Below are 23,998 nucleotides of genomic sequence, written 5' to 3'. Positions count from 1 at the left end.
ATCTGATTTACCGGATGTATATAAATTCTTATATATCACTACTTAATATATATTACTGATTTTAATCAATAAACGATTGTGCTATAAATTGGAGAACTATAAATATATAAACGAGCCGAAATCAACAAATTTCGCGTTTATTATTTATTAAAATATGTTATGTATGCTTTATGATGTGTTAATATCAAAATATATAAAGCTTTTTCTCCCGACTGCTGCCAACCTTCGGTTGTTTACTACTCTATTATAGATATTATTTGTTATTCTTTACTAAAATAAAAATACTTGTAGTTTGTTATATGTATAGAATATATCATATTACCAAAAATTTATATTTATAGGTACATTACAATATTTTATTTTTAAAAATGTTCAAATTAAGGATGCGATGTTTACAAGATAAAGTGCATAATTAAGTTTAAGAAAAATTTCATTATTATGCAAGCTGTGCATTTGTAATGATGGAAATGTTTTGCTACACAAGCAACACGATAAAAACGATTACGTAAATGATAAGAACGGCAGTCTATGCAAAACATGTTAAATTACTCATACAGTTCATATCTACTCTAAATTAAAAACACGAAATTATATCATCGAAATTAAACTTAATATCTATACGCGTTTAAGTTTTTCAAAAATACAACAAGAGTGAGAGCGCAAACATAGAACATGAATGTCTTTATTTTTTAATTATAAATTTCTATATAATTATATCATTTTTTTGTAAATGCATTAGAGAACTTTACAAAAGCAAATAAATGTATTTCTATCAGCAGCAACTATGTACGTAGATTAGAGTTGTGAGGTCAAGAATGGTGTAAAAATGTCATGCAGATGTGAGATTATATAATGATAAGTTACTAATATTTATTAGACTTACTGTTACAGATACGAGTTGTTCGAATGTATAAAAACATATTAATGGAATTTTTTTACATATTTCTTCGTAATTATGTGTCTGCATATGCAATATTTGTGCTCTGATTATATCTTATTATTTATATTTTTAATATTTATATTATACATATTTATCAAAAGTTACATAAATTAAATTAATATGATTTGTCTTTACATATTTTACTTAAACTCTGACACTATTTTTTGGCAATGTCGGAAATGTTTGACGAACATATTTGGCACGAATCAGATATTAACCGTAACGATTAACAAAAAGAAAAAAATATAGGACGCAAAATTCTCTTTATATAATTTCAAACTTGTTCCTGCTGTTGAAGTGACTGTAATTAATTTACGTTTATTATAATCGAAATATCATTAACGGACATTGACGTGTACAAGAGCTGTTTCCATAAAATCAAGTATGAGTTTGTTTCACATAATAAAGTATGTCAATGATTTTAATCATTGACATACTTTTATTACGTGTAAAACAATGTGCAGAAAAATTAATCAATACTTTTTAATTAATCAATGATTTTATTTATAAAATACAAATCACTCATATAGTAAATTGATATTTGTATGTAATTATTACAGCTACGCAAGTACATTGGCATGCGAACGACTACGCGCGTAAATAAAAAGAGGAATACAATTTACACAATCTCTCTTCAGATTTTAAGAAACATTTTATATAAGAAAAAACCTAGTTTTATCTATGTAATTACTGTTTTCACAAATAAATACTTTGTTACTCACTTAAATGTTCTGCGTAGGCAATAGATCTGATTACTCATAAGGTGGTTCTCATTGCCCGATGCCTGGGATAATGGGAGTTTATTTTAATTTTTAAAAATAATTATTTTTTTGTTGATTTTATTAGAATTTAAATACTTATGTTATATCAAATTAAAGCTTAATGTTTTTCTAATTCAATTACTAAAAGCTCAAATAATTATTTGGTGATCATAAATGTTTTAAAAACCTTTATATTTAAAACTGTGTAGTTTGATAATTTTGATGTAATATGATATAAGAAAAGAAAATTATATTAGTTTCAGATTGTATTTAATATCACAAAGAGTGTTCAATAATCTAACGGAATATTTATCATGTGTGATCTTAAGAACTGTTTACATCACATACTTTCTGCTTTTACCGGTCACATTCGTTAGTCTCAGCCGTTAGTCTTCGAGGATCTCTCGACAGATTAAGTCGTTACTGTGCAAAATATATTTTCGATTTATAGTGATTATGTGCTACAAGTACAATTAATTGTAACAAAGAGTTTAATTTTAATCGGCACGCAATTTAAATGCATACAGTGAGTCACTAGAAAATACTTACATATCTCTCTTTGAAAACAGAAAATATCTGTAGAATATAATTTAAATGGTTTTGAAGTACGAGTATGATGAGATTAATTCCATTTCACCTACTCTGTTCTTTTTGGAATTATTAAAATCGTTAAAGTAACATAAACGACTTTAATATAGACAATTCAGAGTATTATAATTTAACAATCTCGGGTATTATGATATACATCGTGTTGAAGTGTAAACTTAAACTTAGAAAGTTTTAATTAAATAAAGAACTCTCTTTGAAAAGATTAAAGTTATTATATTTAATTTATATTAAACATTACAGAAACATATATTTAACATTAAAATAATTAAAAATAAGGCAGTGAAAAACGAGCTTAAACAAATAACACTTATTATGTGCGTTATATTCGTCGCTTGAACTCATTTAAATTATGTTCCACATATGTTCGATTTTTAACTCCAAGAAAGATATTCAAGCGTTTTATTTCTGGTAAAATGTCTTGTGCAATGTCTGTATTAAATGCAACTTTATTTTTATATTCAAATTTATTTATCTCAAGAACATTTATTCATCAAGAAAATTTATTCTCTCTTCTTTTACTCCTTTTCTTCGAGATAAATTTATTCTGGTTTTATTATGATTTACTGTAGACTGTTTATGCTGTAAATTCAAATTCATATATCTCAAAAAGATATTCTTACAGAGACTCAGTATGAAAATTGGTATGGCATTTCTAACGCTATTATTAAATAGTGGCTTACTATTCGTCGGCGCTACAACTTAAGAAATCGATTCTAGCAGCATTACAGATGATTTTCGTTTACCGAACCACGTAATACCGCAGCACTATGACATTGAACTTGAGCTATACATGTATATACAAGAAGAAGTCAACAGTACCGTTTCTGATTTCTATGGCAAAATGGTTGTCAATATTAGTGTTGTTCGGAAAACATATAGTATAAGTCTGCACGCAGAAAAACCTTACGTACTTATACTAAAGTCTATGCTGGTTAAAGAACATATGGAAAAAAAAACAAGTGTACAAGCGGTGGAATATGGCTATCATAATATATCGAACACTAGGACTTTTTATTTTAATACTGAGATATTACCAGGCAATTACAATTTAATAATACATTTTTATACTATGTATGATGCAAATGATAAAGCAAACAGTTTTTTCAAGACACTTTATCGCGATACGAAAGGAATGATAACGTGAGTAAATATTAAAACAAACTGCAATGTTATACGATTCTATAAATACTGTTTATTATGTTTTGCCATAAATAATTTCCAATAACACTAACAAAATAAAATATTATTTAAATATGCAGTTTTCTGTTATTAAATATATCGTTGATATGTATCAGATTCGTTTCCGGAACGCATTTCCTGGGGATTGGAGCTCGAAAAATATTTCCATGTTGGGACGAGCCGGGAATAAGAGCTACCTTTAACATCTCCATAAAACACCACAAAGAACACACGGTTTTATCAAACATGCCGAAACTAATGACAGTTCTGGATAAAGATGTGGAAAAAGTGTGGTCGCGATTCAGTACAACTCCTGCGATACCTACTTATCTCGTAGCAATTACAATTAATATCGAACCCAATTTCCAACTCAAAATTGATAATAAAGTCGGCAACATATGGCGCAGACGTATTGTGTCATATATCAGTAACTTCACAGAAACGTTTGCTGCACAAGTCGCAGAATATTTTCATGAGAAATTTGAAATCGTAAAAATGAATCCACAATCGTTAGATATTGTTGTAATTCCAGCTCTTCCAGACAATGGCATCGCGAATTGGGGACTCATTTTGTATAGGTAATATATCTAATCAGAAAAATACATTAATTTATAATCAAGTGTAACTTTAAGTCTTATATATTTTGGGACAGAAGATAAATTTATCTTTTGGCTAGGTTGATTTACTCCAATAGATTTATAGAAGAATTTACATTTTATCATGTCATCTGTATTTGTTGAAAATACATTTTTCTTTCACATTGTTTTCATATAGATACGTAAAAATATTTAAACAATAAGTTAAACATATATACAACATGGTATATTATTTTTACCTTTGCACATAATCTTTACGAAATAATTAACAATAAGATTTATGTATTATATGATATGTTTTAGAAAAAAAACTGCTTAAATATTTATATCTTTTATTACTGAGATCCTTTCTAAAAAAAGGCATGTTAAGTCGATACTCGCATATCTCGAAGTTTATTGTTGCCGCTTTTCCGCGATGCCAATTGGTTCTCTCGCTGCGCTTACTTCATTTGCAGCTGTCATCGTATATTTTGACAGTTGTGTATCAAGAAGTTAATAGTGTAATAGTAATAGCATAATGTTAAAGCTAAATAGCGCGCGCGAAGCGCGCGTCTGTGGTGTCTAGTATATCAAATTTTGTATTCATATTTATTAAAGACAAGAGCTAGTTTACTTAATAATAAATTGTTTATTACTTTTATTTGCATATTTTTCAGTTAATAGTTGAATCTAATACGTATAGTACATACAACATAGTTTATGTGTAAAAAATAATTAAATAATTTAGTAGGCATGATTATATACTGTATATTGTATAATAAGGATTCAGCATAATCGCATTACATACTCATATAATGAATTTTCAGGGAAACAGATATTGTTTATGATAAAGGATTAGATCCTGCTATGCAAAAAATAAGAGTGGCGAGCTTAGTAGCGCGTGAAATGGCACATCATTGGTATGGCAATTATATTAGCCCATCCTGGTGGAATAATTTTTGGCTAAACGATGGTATTGCTATGCTGCTTGGAATGCATGCTATTGATAAGGTTGTTTTCTTATATTTTTAAATCTTTTTAAAGCTAATTTTCTTACGCAGTAAAAAAAACCTGTTATTATTATAATAATGTTATAATTTATGTACATCTCTTGTGTCTGTTAAAATCAAAATGCTAATCAAATAATTCTTTTCAATTTTTAAAAAATTTTAAACCTAATCATTTTTAGATTGTTTTTAATCATTTTAAATTTACACATCTAAGCTTAATTTAATCAAATGTTATTTTATATTTTTATAATTAATGATAAGAAATGCTAAAGCAATTTTTAATAATAAACAGTAGCGCTGGTGCATATAATATGAACATCTCTCTTAATTGAATATTTATTCGATTTTATTAAATCTTTTCTAGATCTATCCAAATTTTCGAATATTGGATTTGTTCGTAGTTCAGATTCTACATGAATCTCTCCATTTAGATTCTTTTGCTATGCAACCTCTCTACTATAAATTAAATATTGAGAGTCCCACAGAAATTAATTCACTCTTCTCTTTTTCCCGTTACATCAAAGGTAAGATTAAAATGGTATAAATATAATTAAACAATTATTATCTATAAATTTCTGAACATAAATCAAATAAGGAAATTTAGCGCTAAATTTATATCTGTGGTTTATTTATGTATAAATTTTATTACAACAAGAAGAAAATAAATGTTAGGATCACATTTAAATTAAATATAAAGTTAGGATCTTTTTTAAATTAATCTTTATTCTTTCTCAACAAAAAGTTATGTTTATAAACTTACGAATAAGAATAAAGAAAAATTAATTTATTTTAAATATATTAAATTATATCCCGGGAAAAAATGGAGGAGATCTGACCATGTCTGATTTGATAAAATGAGATACAACGAGATCTGAAATTCAAGTAAAGTCAGATCTGATTGGATACAATTTTATCTCGCCAGATCTGCATGGCCATATCTGATCACATGCAGCCAGATATGCTGAACTATAATCCGATCTCACCAGATCTGACCATTGCTGCCGTTCGATATTGAATCGCAGATCCAATCGGATCTCTTCCGATCTAATCGGACATTATCTGATTGCTTCAGATCTCCTGAAGTACGAGCAGACATTATGCCTCAGATCTTGTCGGATCTGAGCAGACCTAGCCAGACATATCTCGATCTCACCAGATAAGACCAATCTTGGCTTACAAAGTTGTGTTGCTGATCCAATCAGATCTCTTCCGATCTTGCTGGATCTAAGCAGACCTAGTCAGACATATCTTGATCTCACCAGATAAGACCAATCTTGGCTTACAAAGTTGTGTTGCTGATTCAATCAGATCTCTTCCGATCTTGCCGGATCTGAGCAGACCTAGTCAGACATATCTTGATCTCACCAGATAAGTCCAATCTTGGCTTACAAAGTTGTGTTGCTGATCCAATCAGATCTCTTCCGATCTTGCCGGATCTGAGCAGATCTCGCCAGTATAGAACTTATAAAAATTTCGTTCTCAAATCGTCCATTATTAATTTTTACACCCAATGTTGGACATTATATCAAATATAATATTAACTCTGTAAAGGGGAAGCTTAAATGATTTTTGGTCAAAAAATCAATTAATTTTTATATTAAAAACAGTTTTCTGAATTTTGAAACATTAACATATATAATAAATATAGTCTCTGCCAATTTGATAATAATTGTTAATTTCGACACCATATTTAGAATTTATCATAAATATTCCATTAAAAAAGTACCGTGCAAAATTAATTAATAATAGATAAATATAAAAGATTAATGTGTATATGTATATATAAAACATAAATTTTTTAAATTATTTTGCAAACATATATACCTTATAATTTAAACTGATAAAATAATATAATCACATATAAACTTATATAGTCATATAAGATTATATATGATCAGATCATAATGTTGCATCTCAAAGTATCCGATAGATGGCATCCGACGGAATCTGATTCTCGTATTTAAAAATTGATGAACAATGGTATAAGAACGGTATCAGACACAGCAGTGTCGTGCTAAGTTGCGCCAAGTTATGTAAATCGTGGAACGGCACAACTTTTGTATCGTGGAGTCCACTTTTATAATAAAGTGACACATTTAAAAAATAACATTTGAAAACAACAATTTTCTGCAGTGGATGGACACCGGATCGGATCAGATCTACTCATGTCTGATTGGATCTGAGCAGATATAATAGATTATTCTCGTTACATATCTGACTCTATCCGCTAGGATCGGATCAGATCTACTCATGTCTGATTGGATCTGATCAGATAGGGCCAATATTTTGATCAAACCAGATCTGAGTGGATTGGATCTGATGAGATCTGCTCAAGTCTGTTCAGATCTCTTCCATTTTTTCCCGGGATGTTATGATATAAATTGTTGTAGCGTCTTCAATATTGCGCATGCTGCAGCATGTGCTTACCGATGATGTGTTTTGGTATGGTGTCAAGTCACATTTAAAGGCGTAGTAAGTAATAATAGACCCAGGTAGCAAGGTGACGTTAATATGACGTCAATAATTCGTCATTGTTTGGGTACGACGTCATTTTACCAACTTAAGACGTATAAATGTCGTGACTTTTTTGACGAAATAATAACTAATCGTAGAATGACCTCATTATAACGTACCATTGACGTCATTTGTATAACCATAAAAACACTTCGACAATTTAACCAAACTATAACGTCCAAGTAACGTTAGATTAGTGCCCATTTAATGACGTTAGTTATTTATCAATTGTACGACGTATCTGAGACGTCAGAATTTCGACCAATAAAAGACGTTAGTTAAATCACTTTAATACAACGTTCCTGGTTCGTCAGATTGTATACCAATAAATGATGTTAGTTAACTGACGTTAATACGACGTACCTGAGACGTAAGACTTTAGACTAATAAAAGATGTTAGTTAACTGACGTTAATACGCCGTACCTGAGACGTCAGACTTTAGACTAATAAAAGATGTTAGTTTTAACTGACGTTAACACGACGTACCTGAGACATCAGAATTTCGACCAATAAAAGACGTTAGTTAAATCGCTTTAATACGACGTTCCTGGTTCGTCAGATTATAGACCAATAAATGATGTTAGTTGACTGACTTTAACACGACGTATCTGGTTCGTCAGTTTGTAGACCAGTACCCAACACAAGGAGCAAAGTGACGTCAGAAGACGACATCGACATAATAACGTCTATTTTTAGTCATTTTTGGTCTATGACGTCGGCGACTAATAATGGACGTTTATAAGACAATGATAACTATTTCATGCAGTGTTATAGCTATCAAGAAGATATCATTACAAGATTTTTGAACACTTTAAAAATGTACTTGTTATAGACAAGTACAGTTACTAAGGAAGCATCAGGGTCAGAAGATCGTCACTGTTCACTGGATCATCGAAGTCAAGCAACACGGGCGCGGTACTGTACTAGGATGGGTGACCGCCTTGAGAGAGCGGGGCTATATGCACATGATACGTAAAGAAACAGTTAAAAAAGCGTTTTTTTTTCATAGATAAAGAAGAAAAACGTTTTTTTATAAACGTTTATCAAGTGGACATTTTAACATTTTAATTTCATAAAAAATAATGTAGATTAAAAAGTTGTCGTCTATTTGACGACATTTTATGGTCAGTCTTGTGACTGCCACTCCAAGATGACGTCCAAATGTTCAAAATCTGACGTACTTTTATTTCGTCCCGGCGACGTCATTAATTACGTATTAGTGACGTCAATATATGACGTCACGGAGATGAGACAAAAGTACGTCATTTTTACGGCACTTTGACGTCATTTCATAACGTCGCAATCGTCAGAACATGACCAAAAAATGACGTTAAATAGACGTCACCTTGCTACCTAAGGAAATATTAATCGACTCTACTGGCCATTATAATCGCCAAGACAATACGACCACAATTTGGTTCGATTATTATCGTCAAGACGCTCTTTTAACCAATATAAGCTGCTCTAATCTTTGATACTTATATATAAGCATCTCATTTAAATAATTAAATTTATTGCGAAAAATATTACCTCAGCCAGGGTTCGAACCTGGAACCTCCCTCATTCCGTGATGGGTGACGACACCAGATTCGAACTCTGGCTGAGGTAATATATATCTTTCGCAATAAATTTAATTATTTAAATGAGATGCTTATATATAAGTATCAAAGATTAGAGCAGCTTATATTGGTTAAAAGAGCGTCTTGACGATAATCGAACCAAATTGTGGTCGTATTGTCTTGGCGATTATAATGGCCAGTAGAGTCGATTAATATTTCTATTGTTGATAATAATAATCACTTTGTACTTTGTAAATTATTAAAATTACTTTTTATACAATATATTGTTTCAAAATAATTTTTAAGCGAGATGAAACTGATAGATTCTATACATAAGATAATTATTTTAAAAATCTTTTATTTTATAATAAAAAAGATATCGGATCTCACGTCACTTTACTACTTTAACTGGTATAAAATCCAGTTATCAATCACTACATATGAATAAGCTATAACCAGATTAGGCTAAAGTCAATGCATAAAAAAAGGTAATAATAATTAATAACTGGAAGCATGTCTTTTATATAAAAAAGCGAGATTAATAACTTATATAAAATGTTACGTGATATGTATACATATATGTATCGCTCCTTTGCACTAACTTATATAAAGTTTAATCTTGGATAAATATTTAATAGGATATAATAGGAAAGAGGTAGATGAGAAAAGGAATAATACAATATTACACTTTTATAATACAATATTTGTAATAAATATTTTTCAGTATTATGATTACAATATTGTTTACTTTAATTATTTTTTATTTTATTATATTTTTTCATTTTTCTTATTGCATGTATGAAACAATATAAATATTTTATTCTTTCTATTTGTTGATCCCGAGATATGAATATCATGAGTAAACTTAAATAAGAGCATTAAATTAAAAAGATTTTAATTTTTAAATCTTTATTTGTATTCTACTTTACTTTCTTTATTTTTTATATTTGTTAAAAAAATTATGTTATGTACATATATATATAATTAAAAATTATATTATTTGATTCTAAATATTAACCAAATAACATTATTAATTAATATAATTATTAATAAATAATATTTGATCCTCATGGTATTCACAATTTTCCGAAAAATTCTGTCTTTATACACAGTGTATGCATACGAGTACATTCTCGTATACATCCTAAATTAATCAATAAATATAATAATAAAAAGACATCCAAGATTAAACTTATCCTAATCTGTTTTAACTGATTCATTTTAAGGCAACAGATGTATGGAATGCTATAAACTTATGTTATCATCAAATTGCATACGTTTATCTAGATATGTGGTATACATTTAAGGTATACATTTATGTGGAATACATTTTTCGTGGTATATATTTCATAGGTTGCCACACATCCCCGTTACCTCAAAAAATATGTTAATTCATTACTCACCGACCCCGATGCGCAACAGCGGAATTACATCTGCCACGTAGCTACGTTGTATCTGTAATATACAAACATAAAATTCATATTAAAATGGTGTTCAAAAAACCTAATGTTTTGAAACATAATTCCTATGTGGATCAAACTTTTTATTATTCAATTAGATATTAATTTAAATAAGGAAACATTTTACGAAAAGGATCTTTACAAGGATAAATTTCTACAATATTAAATTACTTCTTTTCTTCTAATTATTATTTCTAAATCACGGGGAAATAAAACAACTCGAGAATAAACAGGAAAAATTTACTTTTACACGAAATAAAAAATAATATTTACCGCAAAGTTGTTCCGCTGGCGCCCGATGCCTCTCCCAGGCCTCCTCCTCCTCTCAGGCTGCTCGGGATGTCACTCGTGTTCCCTCGATGCAAAGATGATGCTCCTTCCAGCGCGGATATTTTCTGTAACATAAAAATAATCGAATCGATTAAATACGTGTCACGCGCATCGAACATCTTATTCGTTATTCAGATTAATATTATATTTTAAATTACTTCTTCGAAAAAGGTTTCTACGTTAGAATCAACTTGAATCAAATTTTTCAAAATATCTTTTTTTACTAATTTAAATTCCGAAACACGGTTTAATGTAGGAACTGAATAAGCACAAAGAGGGATTCTATAATATCTTTAAAAAAAATGAAAAGTAACACTTACCAGAAGTGTTGGTACGCCGATGCCCGATGCCTATCCTAGGCCTCCTCCTCCTCTCAGGCTGCTCGGGATGTCAGCTTCGCAGGATTCCCTCGCTGCTCCGATGTCACCTTCTACGTCGTTATTTTCTGAAATATTCAAATGAACGATTCGATTAAGTAAAGACAGAAGAGATAGAACATTTTTGGACATAAGTAACATAGTACGTAAAAATCAATTACACTCACCACTTTCTTTCCTGCTGTTCCGGCCGCAAAATCCACCTCCACCTCCGGGTCAGATAGGAGTCTCGAGCCACATTGAGACTCGTGGCAATGCAGTGTGACTTCATCCATTAAGCAAGAAAAATCAAGAAGCCATTTCGGCTATATTGCATTAATTTTACGACGTTGTTGCAATATAGTCGAAATGTTTCTTGACCTTTCTCGCTTAATGGGAATGTAATTACTGAAAATAATTAAAAATTATTCCCTACCTACGTTTTAACTATGTCCCTACCTACGCTTATTTCTCCACACTTCCCTACGCTAAAACTCACCGACACCAATGCGCAGCAGCGGAGCTGTATCTGCAACGTCGCTACGATGATTCTGTAACAATCAAACATATAATCCAGATTAGAGCAGGGAAGAAAAGAGACAGTTTGTATTTCGAAAAATAATTACCGAAGGTAAAACACGGAATTCTATATTTCTTTTAATTAAATAAATTTAATAAAAAAACACGTTTAATTTCTTGAAAGTATAATCTATTTACTGAACACAAGAATTCAAAATAGAATTTAAAAAATTAAACTTTTTTTTAATTTCTACTCTCTGACTATCTTTACTATTCGATTGAAAAACCGATTGGTTAAACTTTCCGCGAAAGACACAAAATGTATAAACCAATTATATTTACCGCATGTTGTTCCGCCGGCGCCTGATGCCTCTTCCAGGCCTCCACCTCCTCTCAGGCTGCTCGGGATGTCACTCGTGTTCCCTCGATGCAAAGATGATGCTCCTTCCAGCGCGGATATTTTCTGTAACATAAAAATAATCGAATCGATTAAATACGTGTCACGCGCATCGAACATCTTATTCGTTATTCAGATTAATATTATATTTTAAATTACTTCTTCGAAAAAGGTTTCTACGTTAGAATCAACTTGAATCAAATTTTTCAAAATATCTTTTTTTACTAATTTAAATTCCGAAACACGGTTTAATGTAGGAACTGAATAAGCACAAAGAGGGATTCTATAATATCTTTAAAAAAAATGAAAAGTAACACTTACCAGAAGTGTTGGTACGCCGATGCCCGATGCCTATCCTAGGCCTCCTCCTCCTCTCAGGCTGCTCGGGATGTCAGCTTCGCAGGATTCCCTCGCTGCTCCGATGTCATCTTCTGCGTCGTTATTTTCTGAAACATTCAAATGAAGGATTCGATTAAGTAAAGACAGAAGAGATAGAAAATTTTATGACATAAGTGACATAGTACGTGAAAATGAATTACACTCACCACTTTCTTTTAAGCGCTTCAGGCCACAAAATCCACTTCCATCTCCGGGTCAGCTAGGAGTCTCGAGCCACATTGAGACTCGTGGCAATGCAGTGTGATTTCATTGCCATTAAGCAAGAAAAATCAAGAAACCATTTCGGCTATATTGCATTAATTTTACGACGTTGTTGCAATATAGTCGAAATGTTTCTTGACCTTTCTCGCTTAATGGGAATGTAATTACTGAAAATAATTAAAAATTATTCCCTACCTACGTTTTAACTAAGTCCCTACCTACGCTTATTTCTCCACACTTCCCTACGCTAAAACTCACCGACACCGATGCGCAGCAGCGGAGCTGTATCTGCAACGTCGCTACGATGATTCTGTAACAATCAAACATATAATCCAGATTAGAGCAGGGAAGAAAAGAGACAGTCTGTATTTAAAAAATAATTACCGAACGTAAAACACGGAATTCTATATTTTATTTCGTTAAATCAATTTAATAAAAATATAACGTTTAATTTCTTGAAAGTATACTCTATTTATTGAACACAAGAATTCAAAATAGAATTTAAAAAATTAAACTCTTTTTTAATTTCTACTCTCTGACTATCTTTACTATTCGATTGAAAAACCGATTGGTTAAACTTTCCGCGAAAGACACAATATGTATAAACCAATTATATTTACCGCATGTTGTTCCGCCGGCGCCTGATGCCTCTTCCAGGCCTCCACCTCCTCTCAGGCTGCTCGGGATGTCACTCGTGGTTCCTCGATGCGAAGATGATGCTCCTTCCAGCGCGGATATTTTCTGTAACATAAAAATAATCGAATCGATTAAATACGTGTCACGCGCATCGAACATCTTATTCGTTATTCAGATTAATATTATATTTTAAATTACACCTTCGAAAAAGGTTTCTACGTTAGAATCAACTTGAATCAAATTTTTCAAAATATTTCTTTTTACTAATTTATATTTTAAAACATGGTTTAATGTAGGAACTGAATAAGCACAAAGAGGGATTCTATAATATCTTAAAAAAAAAATAAAAAGTAACACTTACCAGAAGTGTTGGTACGCTGATGCCCGATGCCTATCCTAGGCCTCCTCCTCCTCTCAGGCTGCTCGGGATGTCACTCGTGGTTCCTCGATGCGAAGATGATGCTCCTTCCAGCGCGGATATTTTCTGTAACATAAAAATAATCGAATCGATTAAATACGTGTCACGCGCATCGAACATCTTATTCGTTATTCAGATTAATATTATATTTTAAATTACACCTTCGAAAAAGGTTTCTACGTTAGAATCAACTTGAATCAAATTTTTCAAAATATTTCTTTTTACTAATTTATATTTTAAAACATGGTTTAATGTAGGAACTGAATAAGCACAAAGAGGGATTCTATAATATCTTAAAAAAAAAATAAAAAGTAACACTTACCAGAAGTGTTGGTACGCTGATGCCCGATGCCTATCCTAGGCCTCCTCCTCCTCTCAGGCTGCTTGGGATGTCAGCTTCGCAGGATTCCCTCGCTGCTCCGATGTCATCTTCTGCGTCGTTATTTTCTGAAACATTCAAATGAACGATTCGATTAAAGCGTTCGGGGAGACGCTATCAGCGCTGACAACGTCATTCTATCTCTGTTACTTACTGAAAGTTGAACAAAGACAGAGCACGCTTATAGCGCTAAAAGCGCGCTCCCCGTAAGTAACTTTGTAAGCGTGGTGTCGTTCCGCAGACAACGCGACGCGATAAGTTTGTAGCCTAACTAACTTTCGAAGCCGGGGGTGTCGCTAAGCAGACAATAACGCGACGCGATAAGTTTGTAGCCTAACTAACTTTCGAAGCCCGTGGGTGTCGCTAAGCAGACACGATGCGACGCGACGCGATTACTTAATATTAGCCTAACTAGCCCGTGGGTGTCGCTAAGCAGACACGATGCGACGCGACGCGATTACTTAATATTAGCCTAACTAGCCCGTGGGTGTCGCTAAGCAGACACGATGCGACGCGACGCGATTACTTAATATTAGCCTAACTAGCCCGTGGGTGTCGCTAAGCAGACACGATGCGACGCGACGCGATTACTTAATATTAGCCTAACTAGCCCGTGGGTGTCGCTAAGCAGACACGATGCGACGCGACGCGATTACTTAATATTAGCCTAACTAGCCCGTGGGTGTCGCTAAGCAGACACGATGCGACGCGACGCGATTACTTAATATTAGCCTAACTAGCCCGTGGGTGTCGCTAAGCAGACACGATGCGACGCGACGCGATTACTTAATATTAGCCTAACTAGCCCGTGGGTGTCGCTAAGCAGACACGATGCGACGCGACGCGATTACTTAATATTAGCCTAACTAGCCCGTGGGTGTCGCTAAGCAGACACGATGCGACGCGACGCGATTACTTAATATTAGCCTAACTAGCCCGTGGGTGTCGCTAAGCAGACACGATGCGACGCGACGCGATTACTTAATATTAGCCTAACTAGCCCGTGGGTGTCGCTAAGCAGACACGATGCGACGCGACGCGATTACTTAATATTAGCCTAACTAGCCCGTGGGTGTCGCTAAGCAGACACGATGCGACGCGACGCGATTACTTAATATTAGCCTAACTAGCCCGTGGGTGTCGCTAAGCAGACACGATGCGACGCGACGCGATTACTTAATATTAGCCTAACTAGCCCGTGGGTGTCGCTAAGCAGACACGATGCGACGCGACGCGATTACTTAATATTAGCCTAACTAGCCCGTGGGTGTCGCTAAGCAGACACGATGCGACGCGACGCGATTACTTAATATTAGCCTAACTAGCCCGTGGGTGTCGCTAAGCAGACACGATGCGACGCGACGCGATTACTTAATATTAGCCTAACTAGCCCGTGGGTGTCGCTAAGCAGACACGATGCGACGCGACGCGATTACTTAATATTAGCCTAACTAGCCCGTGGGTGTCGCTAAGCAGACACGATGCGACGCGACGCGATTACTTAATATTAGCCTAACTAGCCCGTGGGTGTCGCTAAGCAGACACGATGCGACGCGACGCGATTACTTAATATTAGCCTAACTAGCCCGTGGGTGTCGCTAAGCAGACACGATGCGACGCGACGCGATTACTTAATATTAGCCTAACTAGCCCGTGGGTGTCGCTAAGCAGACACGATGCGACGCGACGCGATTACTTAATATTAGCCTAACTAGCCCGTGGGTGTCGCTAAGCAGACACGATGCGACGCGACGCGATTACTTAATATTAGCCTAACTAGCCCGTGGGTGTCGCTAAGCAGACACGATGCGACGCGACGCGATTACTTAATATTAGCCTAACTAGCCCGTGGGTGTCGCTAAAGCCCGTATCAGACTATGGATTGGGATTGAGATTGGATTGAAATTTAATCAATCAGAACAGAGAAAACTAATCTCAAGTTTAGTAAACTTTGCTCTGATTGGTCAAATTTCAATCCAATCTCAATCCCAATCCGTAGTCTGATACGGGCATAAGCAGACACGACGCGACGCGATTACTTACACGCCTAACTTTCTAAGCGTGGGGTGTCGCTACGCAGACAACGCGACGGGAGCGCCGGACCCCATTGTACCCTTCACTCCCAGCGAACTGGGAGGAGGGTACGGTGTGCTCTTAGACCCTGTACCTCCCCACCGGGCCCTCCCTTCGGTAAAGCCGAAGGTACTGCCCCAGTGGATCGTTGATACAGGGAGCCCTCTCACCACGGGCAAGGTGGCACACCACGAGAGGGACATTTTTTACACGCTTAACTTTATCCGTTGTCCTACCTACCCGTATTACAATTTAGTATTTGTTAATCCATACCTCAAAGTGATCACTTGAGATTTGGGAAACGTAGAATTGAGAGTTTTAACGTGCGCGATTGGACAAACTAAGAACAGGGAGATATTCTGCCGATATAGATTCCGTGTCCTTCTGTTTATTCAAAGGAGATGTCTGTCGTTTTATATATAACATCTCGGAGATATGTTCCCGCCCAGGTAATTTCGTACTTCCCCTTCCTTTCCGTTTTTCCCTCCCGCTCCTTCCTTTTGTATATATATACGAGCCCGATTTCTCGTCGCTGAGTAATTTGTCGGTTTAACTCTATTGTAACACATCAGCATCGAAATGACTCCGCAATATAAGGAAACATATTCCTAATGTACGTTTTTGATACTCTCTCTATAATACCTTTTGTAATTTTTTTCACATATATATCACTATCTTTGCAGTGGTCCTCTTTGCAATCAACACTGTTGCGGATTAGTTACGTTAAGTTCTGTCGCGTTAGTTTTTAAGAATATGTACCGACACTGAAGATGGTCCCATGAAGGGCCGAAACGTTTGCCAATTATTTATAATATAGTTTTCAACACTTACATCCTGTTGCGGCTCAATTGCTCTTTTCTTCCTGACTGATTTAATCGTATGAGCTTATTGACTTATACAATTATACAATTTCTGAATATTTATTTTAATCGATATTCATCATTCTGTTTTATGCGAAATCAAAATTCGTGCGAGAAAATATAATGTTCTCCCATTATTACAAGATATATATGTAAACAACTTTCTAGTTAAAAATACATGGATAGAACAGTTTTTACTGAAAATGTGATTACAAACGAGTACATTTAAGAATAATGAAGTACATGCGCCTTTATCTTAATTTTAATATATGCGGGTACAAATAATTCTGGGGTACCAACTTAATCCGAGACAAGTCGAACCCAATAATAGATTCTGAAAAATTTTATATAGGAATATTTTACAATATATATCTTATCATTTACCAATTACGTTTAAATTCAAGTTATCGATATTTCATAATCTAATATCAGGGTACCCATTCGACTTGCATCGAATTTTTTAAGTATCCGCACATTTTTTATTACATTCATGAATGTACGACAAAGAAAAATTAAAATCTTTTCTCAAAATTTTAATAAAAATTAAAATTTATCGAATAAAATGTCACCATGTGTTTATGCATGTATTTCATTATGAAAATGTATCTATATTATTTAAATGCTTAAAAATTAATCTTTGAATCAGCTAACTCCCACGTACCTGGAAATGATCTCTAAAGAGACCAAAAATTAAAGAAAAGAATACACGTTTGTAACTACATTCTTAAGCATGATTCGAATATATCGCACTGAGAGAAATTAGTGACAACAAACATTTTGATTTGCTGCGGGTAGCAAACCTTTTGTTGCAATAGCAAAAAGTTCGCTACCCGCAGCTAATCAAAATGTTTGTTGTCACTATAATGACAAATATTTGCTAATACAGCAAATCCTTTTTCTCAGTGCGACAAGAGCATGCAAACTGTTTCTTGATTTGAATTTATTTTCTTAAATTATAAATACTATAAATTTATCGTTGTATCCATGCACATTTTACTATTAACAAGTTTCATTAATAGAAAAATAATATTAGTATTACTATTAATGAGAGAACATATTTAATGAGAAAAATAAAATCTTCTCTAAGAATATAGTAATTAATTCGGCGGTTATATATGAAACATGTGGTAATCGTTATGGACTTACTGCCAAAACCACTGGTTCCGGAAACTGCTAAGAAAACCTGGGATTAATTTCGTTCCTGCAACGGTAGCTCCCAACTTTCAACTAGACGCCGAATTAGACGTCGCGGACAGATCTCACGAAAACCGACGAGAAATTACTCATCACAATCATCTGACGTGAGGGACAGCGATAAGGCCCATCGCCGAGGCAGCAATCGCGATCACGAACGTGGAAAAAACACGGTGTTCGCATAGCCTTTCACAAATATTTACCGCGGAAAGAAATTTTGGAAATTAATTTAGTTCTAAATTAATTTCCTAAATTTAGGAACAAGCAATTTCGCGACTTTTGACTCGTAGCTGACGATATAATGCTCTTGAGGATATAACTCCTAAATCGGAACTATTTTCTCGAATACATTCGCGACTCAGTAAAACGCAGATGTCAAATTTCACGAGTAGAAAGTTAATATTCGATCACTAGCTTAGCATCTTTCAATCAAATCTTTGTATTTTTATTTAGATAAATAATTCTTATTGTACATTATAAAAAATTGGCGATAATTTCGCTATTAAAGAAGAATAAAATAAAAAATTTTAAAAATATATATTTAATAACGTTTTAATTTAGAAAAATTTGTGTTATATACGCGTTTCCATTTCGTGTAACCCAGATTACACAAATTAGACTTACAATTTTGTATACAATTACATTTTATACAATTTTATATACAATAAAATGTAATGCTTTGTACATATGTCTTAAGTTTATATTATTGCACTTTTATAGAAATAAATTTAAATTTCTTAAAATTATAAAATACATTAATTTCTTTTTGTCGTCAAATCATCCCTCCCGCATCCTTACCTATCCATATCCTTACCTACCCGATTTTTATCTAGTTTTTACCAGTATTTCTACCTACCTACATGAATAATATTCCTACCTACCCGTGTCTTTATCTAGTATTCCTATAATCACGATCGCGATTATCGAAAATTAGAAAAGTGCGCGCGAATATCGTTTTAAATCAGAACCGTTTAGGAGTTTTTATGGGGAGTTTAATTTTTAATTTACGCGAAATTAATTCGGATTTAAGTCAGATTTAGTTCTAGACGGCATTTTTCCGTCTCTGATTACGCGCAATCGCACGTATACAAGAAAACCTTACCATTACCATGTACCTTTTACAAATTGATTGGTGTTATACACCAACCTACCTTGATCCTCTTCGTCTTCTTTCTTCTGGCCAGAGTGGACTCACCTTTTGTAGCACTTGGCCGTATTTTGACTTCATACAGTCAGATATCGCAAGGAGGAATACTCCTTAATTCTGCTGCCGGCTAATCATCGCCGGCACTATAAGCGTAAGGATTTACGCTTTTGTACGATGCGCGAAACACGAACGCGTCGCGAAGAGGCCATCACAATAATTAAATCAATTAAATACGAAATTAACAATTAACAACAACAATAATAATTTCATTAGCACATGAATTAATTTTTGCATTTATAAATATATATCCGGTAATTAAAATAAGTATCTGATTGGAAACAAATTTAAATTTGAAAAAATTTTTTACGTCCACAATGTTTTAATTCGATCGCGATTATAAAATATATGTATATTAAACTTTTAACTATATAAACTGTATAATAAGAACAATAAAATTTTAATTTAAAAATAAATGAATGAAAATTGCTAGACGCGCCATTCAACAGAGATTTTCATCGATTCGAACGATTCGTTGCTGAATCTCATCTCAAAAGCATGCAGAGATGAGAAATTTAGATAAATGACGTAAGATCCGGAAAGGGTAATAAATTTCCCTACACAATTAGAATTGATAAAAATATCATATAGTTTGTAAATTATTAAAATTATTTTTCGTATAATATATTATTTTACAATTATTTTAAGTGATATGAACTGATTGACTCAAAAATTATTACTAAAAAAAATCTTCTATTTTATAACAACATATATATTGGATCTCACGCCAATTACATTACTACTTTAACTGGTATAAAATCCAGTTATCAATCACTATATATGAATAAGCTACAACAGTTTAGGCTAAAGTAAATGCGTTAAAATAAGTAATAATAGTTAATGTAAGCATGTACCTTTATGAAAAAGCTAGATCAATAAATTTAATGAAATATATTATGCGATATATATATATATATATATATATCTTTATGGTTCGGTAGATGTCAGTACCATTTCGGAGACGTAGTGATACATATCGGGACATTTGTCACATATTGGGTCCGACCCGGTATTTTTTTATATTTGCCGAGACCGGTACCAATTTGTTTAAAGATATGTAATGTATAAAACCAGAGAACCAAATTTCTTTTTATATATTACACATTAGGAGGACCGGTACCAGTATTTTAAATATATGCTTTGTAAGAAAAAGGGTCCTCTCTATATAATTTGCTTCATTGCATTAAATCATACAATTTCTGTTAATTTGTACATTTCTCATTAGACTAATCTCTGTCTCAGATTAATAATGATCTATTCTTGCATGATCTATTCTTGTTTTCATACAATTAACATGAGGACAGTTACTATTGGATTATATTTATAATTAGATACTATATAAATAAAAAATGTAGCTATATCATTAATAAATATATTGTTACTTCTTTAATCGCAATTTATAAATAATACAAACATTATTTTTAAAGAAAAAGTAAAAATATAGCATAAATATGGAAGCATGAACTTAATTTAGAAATATCAACTACGTAACGACACATATGGGGTCCAATTTCTTCGCTGTAATGACAAAAATCGAGATCAGCCAATTGAACTATTACTATTATTAAATATTACCAAGATTTATGCGTTTCATGAGCATATCTTTCTCATTATATAAATTGAAGAGTTCATTACCTATTCGTAGACTACTTAAAAATTTGAAGATAACATTTTAAAAGTTCGTACGAAAAATGTTGTCTTCGCAAATTTTTATCTAACCTATGAACCAGATAATGAATAGTTTAATTTATATAATGACAACGATATGCTCATGAAACGCATAAATCATGGCAACATTTAATAATAGTAATAATTTAATTGGCCGTTCCTGATTTTTGTCATTATATCGAAGAAATTGGACCCCACATGTGACGTCGTTGATGGAAATTTCTGAATTAATTTCTTACTTCGTATTTATGACGTAATTCTGATATATTACTTAAGAAATAGTATTCGTATTACACAAATATCGAGATTAAAATAACACACTGTTTTATATGTTTATTATTTCGTTATTATTTGTGAATCTTAGCATGCTCTTTCAAGCATAGATTAATCGTCTTTTAAAATGTTGTTTTCGACAATATTTTCGACAATATTAGCCTACGCGAGAAGCTAATAAACGCTTTAATTTATATAATGAAAATGGTATACCCAGAAAAAGCATGAATTTTGTTGAAAATTATCTAAAAGTAATAGTTAAACTGGCCGGTCCTGCTTTTTATCATTACGTCGAAGGAGTCGGACTCTGTATGTAACGTTACGTCATGAAAATTTTTTTGCTTTTTTATTTATGCTGTACGTTTGCATATACTTTTAGATATTGTATTTGTATTATACACAGATTGAATTTAAAGTAACACAATGTACTTACTTTATTATATTTATAAATCCTAGCTTCCAAGCGTAGACAATCTTTTAAAACGCTTTCTTTGTTAATATTTATAAACAAATGTTATAAATATTTATAAATATTAACAAAGAAAACGTTTTAAAAGATTGTCTTATACGATTGATGATGATAATCGTAAATTGGAAGCTAGGACTATTAATAAAATAAATTGTGTACACAAACAATGTGTTACTTTAACTTCAATCTGTGAATAATACAAATATTTAATACATAAAAGTATATGCAAACGTAGAGGATATATAAAGAAGAAAAAAGTTTTCATCAACAAAGTAAAGTCACATTTGTGTTTGACTCCTTCAATGTAACGACAAAAAGCTGGACCTGCCAGGTAAACTATTATACATTTCAATTTATTTTTAACAAAATATTTGCTTTTTCTGGGCATACCAATTGTATTATATAAATTAATGCGTTTAACAGTTCCTCATAGACTAATTAAATATTACTGAAGACATAACGTTATACACAATCATCTATGCTTAGGAGCTAGGATTCATATATATAATGAAATAGTGAATATATAAAATTGTATTATTTTAATCTCAATATTTGCGTAATACGAATACTATTTCTAAAATAATATGTCAGAAATACATCATAAATACGAAACAAGAAATTAATTCAGAAATTTCCATCAATAACGTAACATCCGGGGGATTCCATCAATAACGTCACATACGGGGTAGGTGAAATCTCGGTCAAATTTAATAAAAGCAATAATTAAATTTGCCGGTCCCGATTTTTGTCATTACATTGAAGAAATTGGACCGCGTATTTGACGTTACGTTATTGATGGAAAATTCTGAATTAATTTCTTGTTTCGTATTTAGATGTATTTCTGACATATATTTTTAGACATAGTATTTGAAGTCATTAGATATGGAGATTAAAATAACACAATTCTCATATATTTATTGTTTTAATAGATTTATGAATCCTTGCTTCCAAGCATAGATAATCATTTGAAACGTTGTCTTCGATAATATTTAATTAGCCTACGAAGAGCTGATAAATGCTTTAATTTACGTAATAAAAATGATATGCCAATGAAACTTATAAATTTTATTAAAAATTATCTAAACATAATAGTTTAATCTGCCGGATCTGTTTTTTGTCGTTACATCAAAGAAATCGGACCCCATATTTGACATTATGTGATTGATAAAAACGTTTTTCTTCTTTTACATATGCTATATACCTTTGCAGAAGCTAGGATTCACAAATATATGTTTGTTAATTAAAGCATTTATCAGCTCCTTTTAGGCTAATTAAATAATATCGAAGACAACGTTTCAAATGATTATATCTATGCTTGGAAGCAAGGATTCATAAATATATTAAAACAATGTATATATGAGCATTGTGTTATTTTAATCTCCATATCTAATAACTATAAATACTATGTTTAAAAATATATGTCAGAATACATCATACATATAGAAGCAAGAAATTAATTCAGAAATTTTCATCAACGACGTAACGTCACATATAGGGTCCAATTTCTTCGATGTAATGACAAAAATCAGGACCGGCCAATTAAACTATTACTATTATTAAATCTTACCAAGATTTATGAGTTTCGTGAGCATATCGTTCTCATTATATAAATTAAAGAGTTTATTATCTGTTCGTAGGCTTGTTGAAAATATGAAGAAAAGATTTTAAAAATTTGCACGAAAAATGTTGACTCTGCAAAATTTTTAGCTAGCCTACGAACAGATGATAAACGCTCCAATTTTGACAATGAGAGCGACATGTTCATGAGACGTACCTATAAAGCCCCTTGCACAATGCCAGGCAACAGGCAATAGGAACAGGGAATAGAAATCAGAAATCATGTATAAATGCAGAATAAACAGTGACACAGGCAATAGAGACACAGAGTTTCCGACACGTTGAAAATTCTGTGCCTATTGCCGGTTGCCAACCAATCATAGCATTCAAATTTTTTAGGTTGTAATTAACGATTTTTTGGTTATTTCCTGTTCCTATTGCCTATTTCCTGGCATTG

General features: G+C 32.6%; 1 protein-coding gene and 2 long non-coding RNA genes across 7 annotated transcripts; 2 read left to right on the top strand and 1 right to left on the bottom strand.

The window, feature by feature from the left end:
- Positions 1-2,067: 2,067 nt before the first annotated feature.
- LOC139782512 (aminopeptidase N-like) lies at positions 2,068-5,649 on the top strand. Its single transcript, XM_071721544.1, has 5 exons — positions 2,068-2,227; positions 2,933-3,450; positions 3,606-4,067; positions 4,892-5,075; positions 5,439-5,649. The coding sequence occupies exons 2-5, from the start codon at positions 3,101-3,103 to the stop codon at positions 5,616-5,618; spliced, it is 1,176 nt and encodes a 391-aa protein (XP_071577645.1). The 5' UTR covers positions 2,068-2,227; positions 2,933-3,100; the 3' UTR covers positions 5,619-5,649.
- An 8-nt stretch (positions 5,650-5,657) lies between these two features.
- Positions 5,658-18,908, top strand: LOC139782514 (uncharacterized). Its single transcript, XR_011720909.1, has 2 exons — positions 5,658-7,546; positions 10,502-18,908. It is a non-coding gene; the product is annotated as an uncharacterized lncRNA (long non-coding RNA).
- On the bottom strand, positions 10,479-14,604 carry LOC139782513 (uncharacterized). 5 transcript variants are annotated; one of them, XR_011720906.1, is made up of 10 exons: positions 14,187-14,604; positions 13,808-13,930; positions 13,431-13,551; positions 12,756-13,120; positions 12,532-12,656; positions 12,156-12,276; positions 11,483-11,845; positions 11,259-11,383; positions 10,882-11,003; positions 10,479-10,603 (listed from the first exon to the last, which is right to left on the bottom strand). It is a non-coding gene; the product is annotated as an uncharacterized lncRNA (long non-coding RNA). The 5 variants fall into 5 exon arrangements; XR_011720905.1 differs by lacking the exon at positions 14,187-14,604 and having other exon boundaries at positions 11,483-11,726; positions 11,794-11,845; positions 13,808-14,138; XR_011720907.1 differs by lacking the exon at positions 14,187-14,604 and having other exon boundaries at positions 11,483-11,702; positions 11,794-11,845; positions 13,808-14,138.
- Positions 18,909-23,998: the final 5,090 nt, after the last annotated feature.

Source organism: Temnothorax nylanderi, unplaced genomic scaffold (assembly GCF_030848795.1).
Source record: "Temnothorax nylanderi isolate EJ_2023f unplaced genomic scaffold, tnyl_v1.0 TNYL_tig0419_pilon, whole genome shotgun sequence".
NCBI classification, from domain to species: Eukaryota; Metazoa; Arthropoda; class Insecta; order Hymenoptera; family Formicidae; genus Temnothorax; species Temnothorax nylanderi.
This window is presented reverse-complemented; position numbering and strand designations above follow the sequence as displayed.